General features: G+C 43.5%; 1 protein-coding gene across 1 annotated transcript; it reads right to left on the minus strand.

The window, feature by feature from the left end:
- Positions 1 to 310: 310 nt before the first annotated feature.
- On the minus strand, positions 311 to 2,686 carry LOC116134668 (laccase-17-like). Its single transcript, XM_031420346.1, has 6 exons — positions 2,539 to 2,686; positions 2,299 to 2,450; positions 1,919 to 2,163; positions 1,691 to 1,819; positions 623 to 1,585; positions 311 to 501 (listed from the first exon to the last, which is right to left on the minus strand). The coding sequence occupies exons 1-6, from the start codon at positions 2,653 to 2,655 to the stop codon at positions 371 to 373; spliced, it is 1,737 nt and encodes a 578-aa protein (XP_031276206.1). The 5' UTR covers positions 2,656 to 2,686; the 3' UTR covers positions 311 to 370.
- Positions 2,687 to 14,224: the final 11,538 nt, after the last annotated feature.

The raw sequence follows: 14,224 nt of genomic DNA on the forward strand, positions 1-14,224 counted from the left end.
CAAATGTTAAACGGCAATATATGACTTATAAAATTTCTCAGACGTAGATTAAAAAATTACTTGCTTAGAATTATCTCAAATCAAAGAAAGGTGTACAAGGACAACTTGCATTAAAAATATTACATAACATAAATGTTATATGAAACCCAGTTAAATGTCATTCTCCTTCTTTCCTAAACTCAACGTAGGAAATAATTATTGAGTATAAAATATAAATCAGCCGATCCCGATCGATTCCAAATTGTAAAATGAAAAAAAAAATAATAATCATAAAAAGAATTACAGCCATTCGATTCGAAAAAAAAAAAAAAACTCATTGGGTGGATTTCTGGTAAGATCTGTGAATGAAGAAAGATAGCAATAATTTACGTCAACACTTAGGAAGATCGGCTGGTGGAGGAGGTAGCTTTTGATTAGGAAGCTTTCCATCTAAGACAATCCAGGCCATCTTCAAACCCCAGCTGGTGTGAACTTCCAAATGGCAATGCATAAACCACACCCCTGTTTATAAATGTTTGAGAATATATTATCTATAAATCGTCATTATCTACTTCACCCCTGTTTATAAATGCAAGAAATAAAATATGCATGGATAAATGACATCAATTTCAATTTCACTCACCGGGATTGTCTGCGAGGAACCGAATTGCCACCCACCCACCTGCAGGCACACCGACAGTGTTCCTTTCAATAGGGTCAACGAGATTGAAGTTTGCAGGGTCCTTATTCGGATCAAAGTTTCCAAAACCTTGACCAACCACGAAGAAATTGAAACCATGCAAGTGAAGAGGGTGGCTTTCAGCGCCAAGTATGCTTGTATCCTGCAAGATGAGCTCCACACTTGTGTTATAAGGAAGCACCACTAGCTTTGTCCCGTTGCTTACCATAGTATTATTTGGTGGGGTGCCGGTATAATTAAATTGAATTAGTGGATAGATAGGAAAATTGGGATTGTAAACACCATTTGATTGGCCGGAAAAGTGAGATTGGAGTAGGGCTTTGGTTGGCATTACGAACGATACGTTATTGATTGAAGCCTGAAACATCGTCCCATTAGGGCCTTGGCAGGTTTGGTTACTGTGGCAGGAACTTGTTCCTAGGCCTACTGTGAAAAAGAATCGCTTATCAATCTTTTGGGGCACATTGGCAGGGAATTGTGCACTCGCTAAACTACGAAGTTTTTGGGTAAAATTTGCTGCAAAGGAAGTGTCGTTGAGAGGAGGTAAAGTTGGTTTAAAGAGTGGAAGTTTTTTAATCGAGCCAACATTATTGGGAGGTTTTTCATACTCTAAAATGCCGGCAACAGTTGAATTGTCGAATGTGCCTTGACCAGTCACATAAGGTCTAGCAGTCATTAAAAATGTGGCACTTGGGTACTGGGATTTGGTTTTAAGAAGCACATTTGTGGTTTGGCCTGGGGTAATGAGTAATGTTTCAGTCTCAAAAGGTTTAACATAAATAGCATCCACATCCACAATTTGAAGAGTATGGTTTGCTATGCTGAAGAAAAGCTCATCGTTGAGTGCAGCATTGATCAAACGTAAAAGGTAAGTTTTCCCAGGCTTCACCTTCAGTTTGAAAGTATCTGTCAATACATATTTAATCAAAGTCAAATCAAAAGAACTTTTTAATAATACTATTATTGGGAAAGTTAATAGCAAACAATGCTACGTCGTACAAGAATTGATACCTTCGGCTGAACAGTTATACAAAGGCCCTGGAAGTCCATTGATGGTATATGCATCAGACACATTTGGGCCTCCACCTGTTTGAAGGGCCTGGGTGATCACTGCCTCAGGATCTGCATTGAACCACTCACCTGCAATTTAAACATTATTGTTTATGTAAGCAAATTCTGATTAGCCAAGAGGCAAAGTATAGGCAAATTCCTCTATATTTTATGTCATATTATAATTACCAAAGATGACGGGAACTTCCTTGTAAGGTTTGGCAAAGGGGTAAGGAACGCCACGCTTGGGAAGAATGATGATGGGACCATAAAGAGTTGATCTTAGCCATGATATATGGGCATGCCACCATAGTGTACCTCTTTGCCCAACAATGGTAAAGTTATACACATAACTCTGCCCTGTTTGAATGGGGCATTGTGTTATATATGCTGGTCCATCAGCCCACCCACTTCGAAGCTGCCGAATGCCATGCCTGTTTCAAACAAACTATATAACTTGCAATGCCTATAAGAGCTAAAATGATTTTTCTTCTTAAATGTGTATTATATCATTTTGCAACAGATAGCTAAAAATAATAATAATCTCATCAGTGTGCAGCTATTTATACCAATGGATGGAGATATTGTTCTGGACATGGTTAACCACTTTGATAAGAAGCTGGTCGCCCTCCCTTGCAACAATGCGAGGCCCTGGAAACTGCCCATTTACTGATACAATGCTCTTGGTATGGCACAGACGCGTCACATTTTGCAATTTGATCTACAAAATATTTTGATAGTATGTTAAAAGTTATGAACAATACTGACTCAAAAATATTATTTGCGAGGGACATTAATATTACACATACATCAAACTTGTAGTGCCTGGTGATGCCAAGTACTGGCTGAGGAAGGATACTCAATGTGATAAATGCTGTTAAAACAACTACTAGAAATGCTGGCGATTGAAGAACAGAAGCACCCATTTTTGGTTTTTCTCTCAGGAAACTGCAACTACTCCTTGAGTGTGTATTCATTGAAGCTTGTAATGGTAATTCATATATAGAGACGATAGATGTGAGTTTGGTTGATTAGGTGATAGAAATTGTGTTTAAAGCCGGAACCCGCGATATTGATAGCTATTGGAATGTCCAGTAGTTAGAACCACTGTAGAGTGCTGTGAAAGTTAATCAACTCTAATTACTTTGACCTCCTTCATTTTCTTTGGTCAAACCTTAGCGCTGTGCAAAATTAAATTTAAATTTAATCACTTTTCATTATCATCATTCTCATAATCTGATTTCAACCTACTACTATATATCTCTAATTTGTCTAAATATTCTGAAGGAAAAGCAGATGTGAGATTTAATTTGTGAACTAATTTCTTGGTAAAGACACTAGAAAAGAAGCTCTAATTTCTAAAATTCAACCATCAAAACTCACTTTTTACCATGATATATGTCACTTTTCAATAAAAAATTCAAATTTCAAAGTCTTTATCCTACAGATTAATTTGTTTTTTTGGTAAAACTTCTTCTGATTAATACTTTCTTAGCTAGCTAGGAAATTAATGAGATGATATCTCCCATTGTGGTAGATGGTAAGCCTTTTAGCCATTGGGATTAACTATATTCAAAGAGTCTTGTTTTCGAATCGTGGGAGAGGTAATTATTGGGTTTACCAAAAGGATAAAGATTGGTTTACAACCCAATCATATAAATTTTTTCTCACAACTCTGATATGACAATTTGTAAATGGACAGACGGAACCTATGCTAACAAGAAGAATCCATCTGTGAATTGACCAATTGCGAGCTACCATGTAGAGATTGTGAGAGAAAATTTGTACCTTTATAACAAAAATTAAAAATAATGAGATGTTTTTTTCATTTGTTCTTCTAGTTTGTGATGTACTGATGGTTTCAAGTTTGTTTAAACTCAAGTCCTTTCTGGATAACTAAATTCTAAGTTTCATGGGGATTATGTAATCGCAAAAAATATACATAATGGAGGAGAGGAGACACGTGCAATTTCCTTCTAGAAAAAAGTTCTATTTAATTTTGTTATTTGCTTCGATTCCATCATCAACTACATGCATGTAATTATAATAAGCATGTAACATTTCAACCATTAATGCTTGGTGATAAAGCAAAACTAAAGCCGACAAAGCTAGGGTTTCTATCAAACAGTCATTTTAGAGTCAGAAGTGTATAATTGTATTGTTTCAACTTTCAATATCAAGAAGATGATCAGATTGTGAATGAACAGTAAAGCAAAAAATTTGTTCTCAAGCAAGCCGCCATAGAAGCTTATGTATAAATAAAGGGATATACGAACGAAAGTGCAAGTCGGAGATATATAGTTGGAGGAAAGGAGATGTCATCTTGAAAACTATTAATCAACCGTAACCTTTATTATATTTATATTGTATTTGTAGTTTTACCAACTCCTCTATCTTTTCATCATATTTATAAAAAAGAGTAAATCCAATGTAAGAGTAGGTAGTTCCAAATTTTTTTAATTATATTTGAGAAGTATTCTTTAAAGCTTGTCTTTGAATACAATACCAACCATATATATCTTCTGTTTAACTTTAACATAATAAAGACTCATTAATATACAAAGACTATAATAACTTTGTAACATCATAACGCCACATGAAAAGACCAGATATAAAATAAAATAAACCCGGTCCTTGTATCTTCTTCGCTTCATATTCTTAACTAATAAGCAAACTCCATTGAAGTAGCAACTCACCAAAATTTCGGAATTCAATCTCCAGCAAATAAAAATCCATTTAATTTTGTGGTTCATCCTTCATATTTTACCCTGAGTCTAAATCTAAAACGTCATTTTTTTTTTTTTAAATACAACAATATTAAATGAAAAAAAAAAATATTAAGAAGATTAAAGAGTTACTTTGAGTTGTTAAGTTGATGAATTCATAGTTATTCTAACATGTAGAAGGTTATTTGGATTTCTTTTTTGCTTTCCCTCTCCAAAAATTCTACACAAATGCATAAATAATTCACGTACTAAATGTAAAATGCGGTAAAACTTCTCTATAGTTGTTGATGCGTGATTTTGACACCAATGAAACGCACGTGTGAAATGTTGAGTTGGCCCAAAAGACATACGTGAATGGAAAGGAAGACGATACTAAATGCAGTGAGAGAGGAGTTTTAAAGTGGTTCGGATGCTAAGGAAGCAAATCCTACGTCCACTGATGTTTTTATTAATGATAAGGGTCAGGTCGCTTTAGACGACTGACTTTACACTGATGATACAAGATATCAAAGACTATCTTTTCTAGAAAGAGAGAGTTTTGTCAAGAGTAAAATGTGCAAATCCCCTTAATGAGAGAGGAGCTCTCATTTTATAGTGGGATGTCTTGAGGTAATGATCACTGAATCTATAAGTTGGTGGGATGATCCGTGCAAATCCTTCTTTTAGAGTAATTCACGTGATTTGCTGCAAGGGTTGGACACGCGAGATCATCACAACTCCTTGCTGGCCTGACGTGCACCCATTATTTTGACGGAAGCAAGCTGTGGGGTGCAACCATGATCACACGATGCAGCTGCGCCAGAATGGCAGTAGAATCTTCCCGAGGTCTGACCTTTCGCACTTAACTGGGCGCCACGTTAGCCCTATGTTCCCAGGCATAACATAAGTCCCCTAGTTTTTAAGGTTTGAGAATCGAACCTTGAAAACTACAAGTCATGCTGCAATTGGATGATTCTTGGAGATTCTGAAAATTTCGAAAATTCTAGAAATTCCGACCTGTTTGAAAGTAGGTCGGGACGACACTTTTTCGAGAACGACCTCGCATGTTCATTGTTTGCAGGGGACGAGCGACCTGATTTCTTCAGACGTCACCTGTTGTCCTTTTGATATGGGTGCATTTAATGAAATAGTCCCTACACTGACATATGTGTCCTGTGCGTGATAAGTGCCAGCCAGATGCATTAAATGCGTTGTGCGCTGACACGGTATGCCTTATCAGGACATTAAATGCGTTGTACGTTGGAACGACGCCTCTTATCAGAGCATTAAATGTAGATTTGAGATGTAATTAATGCTCTGAGGAAGAGAGATGGTGGTCGTTTGAGCTTTTCAACGGAAGAGATGAAGGTTTGACTTTATCCAGTCGTGACGCTCACTCTTCCCTGCTAATGCGCGACATGTGGCCGTGATCAATGGTGAGAAACCTTTGCTGTTCAAACGCCGTTTCGATTCCAAGAAATCGAAACACCAATTCATAAGCTATAAAAACCTCGAGTCGTTCTCAAGAATGTCACCAGAGCCTTTTTCTTAGAGAGTAAAAGATTTTTGCAAACTTGGAATCTCTGCCTTTCAAACCAGCATTTTTCCAGTATTAGAAGAGGAAGCTATTTTCATACTCCGAGAGGTAAGAGCTTCTCCCTGTGTTTGTTTCATTATTTTCCATGGTTGAATGGCGTCTGTCTTTCGGTAGCCTAACAGAGACGAGATGCTTAGGTTGGGTTCGAGCCATGAATGGTGGCTCGAATCATGCCATCAGGGTTTCCTTTGGAATTTAAAGAGTTCGTTTCCTCCCACATCATCGTACGAAATAGCGTACGGCGGCTAAATGACCTTTCTGCTTGTCACTTTTACAGACTAGCAAAATAGACCCCTCAGCAACCAGATCCGAACAGGGAACCAGTTCGTCCCCACAGGGTGCTCCAAGCATCCTTATCGAGGTCTTCTCGGTTCTTACCAGGGATGAGCTTGAGAGGGTAATAAAATAGTACGACATCGAGGTGGATGCTTTCCTCAACGTGGCACATTCATCGCGGTACCCGCTAAGTGGTCTGGCCACAGTCTCCGAGGAGATCATCAAGGGTGGGGGACTAATCCCCTTCCACCCTTTCATCAGGTCGCTTTTGGACCACTTCGGGGTTGCGTCGATGCAGCTGACTCTGAACGCGTACGTCATTGCCGTTGCAATGTACATCACGTGCCAAGAGAACAGGCTGGGCGAGCTGACCGCGATATTATTTGAAAAAGAGCAAGGACAAGGACTCTTACTACTTGTCCAGGCGACCTACTATTGCCGATGGGATACATAGTTATCCAAGCAATGCGGGGGCCTATGAAACGAAGTTTTTCTTTTTTCATTATGACAACCATTGCCGCTTCCAGGATCCGAGTAGGCTTTTTTTTTTTTTTTTTGACAAATTCATTACACTCGAAATATGCTTTTCTAACGACCTGATTCCTTTCTGACAGTTAACAAGACGATCGACCTAGGGCTACTCTTCAATAGAAGTAGGATCGTGCATTTCGGCTCCCTACCCGAGGACAAGTGCGACGTGAAGAAGCTCGTGACGACCGCGAGTTTGCGAAAATACGGTTTCTTCAACGCAAACGCGTCGTTAGAGCCCTCATTGAGTAAGTCCTACTAACTGATCCCTTTCTACTCGTGAAATGAGATATCTTTGCTAATGATGCTTCGCATGCAGCGACCATGCCTCCGAAAGAGTCAGAGCAGCCGCGACGAAGGCTGATCACTTTCCCTCGGACAAGAAAAGCCAAAGCGGTCGAAGCTGCTTCGACTATTCCACCGGCTGAAGGCGCAACATCGGGCCCACCGACGCGACCTTCCAAAACTTCTCAGGCACAACCTTTAGAGGACGTGCCAATGCGAACCACGAAGGTCTCCCAGCCGTCGCCTGCTCGCCTGAGGCTGAAGACAACGGCCCAGCGAAAGAAGAGGAAACAGATTCAAGTCGAAGAGTCAGAGACCGAATCTGAGGGCGATCAATCAAAGAGGTCACAGCTGGACGTGGGTAGGTCGGGTAAGGAACCTATGGACGACACGACCGCTGTTGAGGCCGCGAAGAAGGATACTCTAGTGTTGGACTCGCTGGGGAACCTGCTGGAGTACTTGCAGCCGGTGGTCTATGCCTTATTGGAATGCGGACTCTCGGAATCGTTCGAGCAGTTCACAAGTTCCAGCGACGTGGACCTAATGTCCACATCGGTCCAACACTTAAGCAAGGTGAACGAATTGTCCTCGGCGAGGACTTCCCTTAGCTTCTTTTGATTAACTAACTCTTTCTTTGCTCGCAGGCTCTTCTTTCCATGCCAATGTCCATGGAGAAGGTTCAACTGGGAGCCGCAAAAGGAGGTGTTGCTCCGAGGGAAGAGAATGCGGTGCTAAAGCAAAGCCTGGAAGCCATTGAAACAGAGAGAAACCTGTCTTTTGAGTTGGCGAATAGGTACCTGAACGAAAGAGACACGACTCTTCATACGGTGGACTTCCAGAAAGTGCAGATTGAGAAGCATGGAGAGAAAGTAAAGGAGCTACAAAGGACCATGGCCAGACTCTCCAAGGAGGCCGCGGAGAAGGACCAGGAGCTTAGAGCGACCTATCTGCAGGCCTCGCTAACAGAACAAGAGAGGGATGCCTTCGAGAAGTGAAGGCAAGCTCTCAAAGTTGAACTTCAGGAAAGTCAATAAAAAGTTGCTTCCTTAACACAAGAGATGCAGGATCAGGCAACGGAGGTCAAGGAGAAGGTTGCCGAATGGGCAATCGACTCTATTTATGTCTTGCGACCGAAGAATCTGCGACTTGACTTGTCCGACCTCCCGGAAGACTGGCAAGATACACTTATGTCCATGGCGCGGGAGGATGATGAAGCGGCGACCTCCCGAGCAGGAGGTTCAAGACATGCCTCGGATAAGCCCTCAGCCGACCAGCCCTAGGACGATGAGGTCGACCCTCTAAGAGCCGGATTAGGGCTTATAGTCATGTCATTTTGCCTGTTGTACTCCACATTAATTAAATACATTTTTGCTTTTACAATTTCTGTTCGCTTTATTATACATGAGTACTTCCTGATTGTTTACATTTACTAGAACAAGTGTGATAACATAACACATTCACACGAACAGGATTACGTACAAAGATTGTTACAAGCGCACAAAATGACACTTTACAAGGAAATTATTTACACAAATTACAAGTTAATTTACAAGGAAAATTGAGTTCGGAATTACTAATAGTATGGTCAAAGATGCTCAACATTCCAAGCTCGGGGTACCTTGGAACCGTTCAGCCTTTTGAGATGATAAGTCCCCGGTCTTATCACTTTGTCGATGCGGTATGAACCTTCCCAGTTTGGTCCTAACACTCCCGCACTTGGTTCCTTGGTACCGAGAAGAACTTCCTTTAGCACAAGGTCGCTGACCTGGAAGTCTCTTCGCCTGACCTTTGAATTGAAGAAAATCTTCGCGCGTTGCTGATAGGCTGCTATCCTTAGCGAAGCCTTGCTGCGATGGCCTTAAACAAGGTCTAGGCTTGCTCTTATAAGTGCTTCGTTGTCGGCCTCATTATACAAGTCCCTCCGAAGTGAACCAGTTCCCACCTCTATAGGGATCATCGCTTCGCATCCGTATGTTAGCGAAAAAGGTGTTTCTGAGGTGGAGGTTCTTGGAGTAGTTCTATATGCCTATAGGACTTTGGGAAGGTCATCAGCCCAATTCCCTTTGGCTGCACCAAGTTTGGCCTTCAGAGTGTGCTTGATGGTTTTGTTGACAGCTTCAACTTGGCCATTTGCTTATGGCTTTGCTACTGAGGCAAAATTTTTATAGATGCCCAGCTCATCACAAAATCGTTTGAATTCCTCGTTGTCGAACTGTTTCCCATTATCCGAGATGAGGGTGTGAGGAATTCCGTAGCGACACACTATATTCTTGAAAACGAAGTCCTTGAGCTTTTTGGTCATGATTGCGGCTAGCGGTTCGGCTTCCACCCATTTGGTGAAATAATCTACCGCGACCATGACATATTTAACTCCCCCTTTACCGACTGGCATGGGACCGATGAGATCGATCCCCCATATGGAAAAAGGCCAAGGGCTAGTCATGGTTACCAGTTCGTGGGACGGAGCTCGCAGTATATTTGCGAACCACTGGCACTTATCACACCTTTTGACAAAGTTGTAGGCGTCATCTTGGATTCGGGGCCAATGGTACCCCTGACGAACAACCTTGTTCGCAAGAGATCATGCGGCGGTGTGATTACCGTAGATCCCTTTCATGTATCTCCTTCATGATGTAATCTATTTCTTCGCTGGTCACACATCGGAGGAGAGGAGCACTAAACCCTCGCCTGTACAGCTAGTCTCCGATGAGGGGCTAGCGAGCAGATCTTGTTCGTAGAACCCATGCCTCGACCTTATCGTCAAGCAAGGTCTCATCCTTGAGATACCGAGTAATAGGGGTCATCCATGAGTCTGAACCGGTTACATTCACGGCCTGTTCGATTGGGCTGATACCGAGGATTTCGATGAATCGAACAGGAATGTTCTCTAGTGCATCCGAGTCTAACGATGAGGCTATCCTTGCCAAGGCTTCTGCCACAAAATTGTTTTCTTTGGGGATCTGAGTGACCGTGAAGTGCTTGAACGGCTCGAGTGCGGCCTTAGCTTTCTTCAGATAATTGGTCATGTTATCTTCTTTGGCTTGATATTCTCCCAAAATCTAGTTAACGACCAGCATGGAGTCACTGTGGACGCTGATCGCGGTTGCGCCCATTTCCCAAGCCAACTTGAGTCCAACGAGTAGAGCTTCATACTCGGCCTCATTATTAGTTGCTTTGAAACCGAACTGGAGAATGCCATGAATGTGGGCCCTTTCGGGACTCAACAAGAGAAGGCCCGCGCTGACCCTCTTTCTGTTCGATGATCCATCGACGTAGAGGGTCCAGGTCGAGAGATTTTGAACAGTTTCCTGGATGACTTCGTTGGGCTGTTCCGACTCGTTAGCTGGATGATGCGAGAACTCTGAGATGAAGTCGGCAACAGCCTGCCCTTTAATAGCTACTCTTGGTTTGTAATGGAGATCGAACTAGCTGAGTTCCATGGCCCATTTTAGCAATTTTTTCGACGCCTCTGGTTTTTGGAGGATCTACTTGAGTGGGTAATTAGTCAATATGAGAACTGTATGGGCATGGAAGTAAGGCAGTAACTTTCACGAAGCGATCAACAAGGCATAAGCTAATCGCTCCATTTTTGGATACCGCATCTCGGCATCCAACAAACGCTTGCTTGTGTAATATACTGGCCATTGTGTTCCGTTCTCTTCCCAAACCAGAGCTGTATTGATCACAAACTACGAGACAGACAGGTACAAAATGAGGATTTCTTGTGGGAGAGGTTTGGACAGAAGTGGTGGCTTCCCGAGGTGTTCCTTTATTCTCTGGAAGGCCTGTTCGCACTCGGGAGTCCATTCGAACTTCTTATTGGCCCTGAGTACATTGAAGAATGTTAAACAACGATCTGTTAGCCTCGATATGAAGCGACTTAGTGCCGCTATACGCCCGTTCAATCTCATAACCTGTTTTTTGTTGGTCGGGCTCTTTATATCTAGGAGAGCTTGGATTTTTTCGGGGTTGATCTCAATACCCCGCTGGTTAACCATGTATGCTAGGAACTTTCTTAAGGATACTTCGAATGAACATTTGAGGGGGTTCAACTTCATTCGATACTGCCGGAGGATGTCGAACATCTCAGCGAGATGTTCTACATGATCTGAAGCAACATGGGACTTTACCAGCATATCGTCTACGTACATCTCCATCGATCTGCCTATCTGTTCGGAGAACATCCCGTTAACCAGTCGCTGATAAGTTGCACCTGCGTTCTTGAGGCCAAAGGGCATAACTTTGTAGCAGTACAGTCCCCGATCTGTAATAAAAGATGTATGCTCTTCGTCTGGCCCGTATATTGGAATTTGATTATAACCCGAGTACGCATCCATAAAACTTAGCAGCTTGTGCCCCGAGGTGGCATCCACGAGTTGGTCAATTCTTGGCAGGGGAAAACTATCTTTCGGACATGCCTTGTTGCGGTCAGTAAAGTCGACGCAGGTCCGCCATTTGCCGTTAGGCTTCCTTACTAGAACTAGGTTGGAAACCCAGGTCGGATAGAATGCTTCTCAGATGGACCCATTTTGGAGGAGGTTATCTACCTCAAGCTTCAAGGCAGCATATCGTTCTGGGTCCATCGCTCTCCTCTTTTGACGAACTGGCTTGGCTTCACTGTCAATGTTTAATGTATGGCAAGTAACGTTCGGGCTGATCCCGACCATATCTGCGTGCGACCATGCGAACACATTGATGTTTTCCCTGAAGAAGCTGGTCAGGTCGGTAGCGAGCTGGAGATTGAGATTTTTATCGATCCGTAGCACCCTGTTTGGTTCGGTCTGGTCGACCAGTACTTCAGTCAGGTCCTCAACTGGCCCACTGGAAGGGCAGTCCTGAATGCGAGGATCTATATTATCCTAGGCTAGGCCAGGCTGTGGCTCGATCCGGCTAATCGCCACTGTTTGGTTATGATCGCCGCGTGAGGTGCCTTTGCCTTTGCACGTCATCTGCACTGCTTTCACATAGTAGTCCCGAGCTATGCGCTGAGACCCGCTAACTTCCTCAATTCCCATCGGGGTGGGGAACTTCATCTTCAAATGGTATATTGAAGTGACCACCTTGAAGTGTCTCAGTAGACGTCGCCCCAGAATTCCATTAAAGGCGGATGAGCAATCCACTACCAAGAACTCAATTACTCTGGTCACTTCGTCAAAGTCACCCAACATGACTGGGAGTGAGATCATACCCTTGGGGAGCAGGTGGTCCCCTGTGAAGCCATATAGGGGGAAACGAGGCAGGCTTCAGGTCTGCCTCGTCCAAATTCATTATTTCGAAAGTTGAAGCGAATAGGATATTCATAGCACTTCCGTTATCCACTAACATTCTCTGAACATTATGGCGCCCTATGAGGGGCGTTATCACAAGGGCATCTTCATGAGGATGATGCAACCGAGCCGCATCTTTTTCGGAGAAGGAAATATCCTCCTCCCGGCGAACCTTTTGTGGTTGCTGTGCCACGCTCATCGCTCTGATGGGCTCGTGATGTGCCTCGCAAGCATACCTTTCTTGGGCATCTCGAGAAGTTCCCGCGAAGTGTGGTCCCCCAAAAATTAAATTGAGGGTGCACACTCCTTTCTGATCGCGGCGCTTCTTACTTGGCTCCCCCTGATTTTTCTCTTATGAGGGGGCAGAGTCATCAATATACTCCTTGAAATGTCCTTGCTTATAAGGTTTTCGATCGCCTGCTTGAGAGCTCGGCATTCATCGGTATGGTGCCCATTATCCCGATGATAGCGACAATATTTTTTATTATTTCTGGCTGTCGCAGTAGTTTTCATGGGCTCAGACTCTCAGAGCAGGCTGGCCTCCTCGGATTTATCAAGAATAGCTGATATAGATGCGTTTAGTGAAGTATATTGGTTTCTGTCACAATTGCGACGAGCGACTGGAGCATAGGACTTTTTGGGCTCGTAACGAGGTTTCTTCCCTCGTCGCTGATCGTCTGCGTCCCCCCTGCGATCAGCTCTTCTACTATCCCGCCAACCAGGTGCACTGCCCGAAGCGTCGTGGTCGCGACAGCGGAGTGCTACCATTAAATTTTCTATTCGGAGGTACTTCTCTGCCAGATTATAGAATCCAGTGAGGGAAACATCATCCTCAGCTTGTAATTCTTTCCATAGGTCGGTCTGTGGACGGACTCCGGCTATGATGAGAGTCTGAACCGGCTATGATGAGAGTCTGAACGGACTCTTCAGGACTATGAGCCACCTTGTTGAGTTCTTTGTGGAAATGGTCAATGTAGGACTGGAGGGATTCATCCCTTTCTTGCTTTATATTGCTAAGGTAGCTCAAATGCATCAAGAACTTCCGATTTGCTTGAAAATGCCTTAGGAACGTTGCGCTCATCTGAGGCCACGAATTGATCGATCCCGCTGGGAGCAACCTGAACCAACGTTTGGCATGGGAGGTCAAAGTCACTGCCAAACAACGACATTTTGCTAGATCTGAGACCTGGTGAAGCTCCATCAGGTCGTTAAATTCATACAAATGATCTTGCGGATTGGAGTTCCTATCAAACGCCCGTATGTCAGGCATCCTGAATCCTGGTGGGAGAGGAGCAGCTAACACTTCGGTAGAGAAGGGGGACGCAGATGCGACCTGCCCCTACTCATTTTGCTGAGCTCACAGTCTATCTAGAGCTCGCTGCAGCTCCTCAATTTGTGGCAATGGAGCCACTTAGGGATTGCTTTCACCCATGCGAGTTCGACCCTCGTGATTACGGTTGAGGAAAGTCTGGAGGTCGGGTTCCTCTTCGCCTCGGTCGTCGGTTCTGGCCACTCTCGACACATGCTGGCTAGAGGCGTGTGATGGCGATGAAAGGTTCGGGGTATTTTCACGACCTTCGCAGTGGTAAGAACCGCCCCGCGAAGTGTGGGACCCACTCGCATTGTGACGATCAGGATCGTTTTGTTGGCGGTGATAGTAATTGCCCCGTCCAGCACTTTTATAGGCGTGCTTTTGTGATGTGGCATGGGACAGCTTGGGCTGCGTCATTTCACCGAGTCTCAACGAGACTGGTATTCTGCTCGGGATGTGATTGGAATTTGTTGGCCTTTTGGAGCCCGTGGGCTTGCTTTTTGCCACTTTTTTACCCTTTCGTCT

Source organism: Pistacia vera, unplaced genomic scaffold, assembly GCF_008641045.1.
Source record: "Pistacia vera cultivar Batoury unplaced genomic scaffold, PisVer_v2 Contig290, whole genome shotgun sequence".
NCBI classification, from domain to species: Eukaryota; Viridiplantae; Streptophyta; class Magnoliopsida; order Sapindales; family Anacardiaceae; genus Pistacia; species Pistacia vera.

Bases quoted from the DNA above. Each gene is read 5' to 3' on its own strand.
- LOC116134668 (XM_031420346.1), bottom strand. From the start codon at position 2,655: ATGGGTGCTTCTGTTCTTCAATCGCCAGCATTTCTAGTAGTTGTTTTA. The intron at 2,451-2,538 runs GTATGTGTAATA...AATATTTTGTAG, and splicing joins CCAGGCACTACAAGTTTGAT to ATCAAATTGCAAAATGTGAC. The intron at 1,586-1,690 runs GTATCAATTCTT...ATGTATTGACAG, and splicing joins GTATAACTGTTCAGCCGAAG to ATACTTTCAAACTGAAGGTG.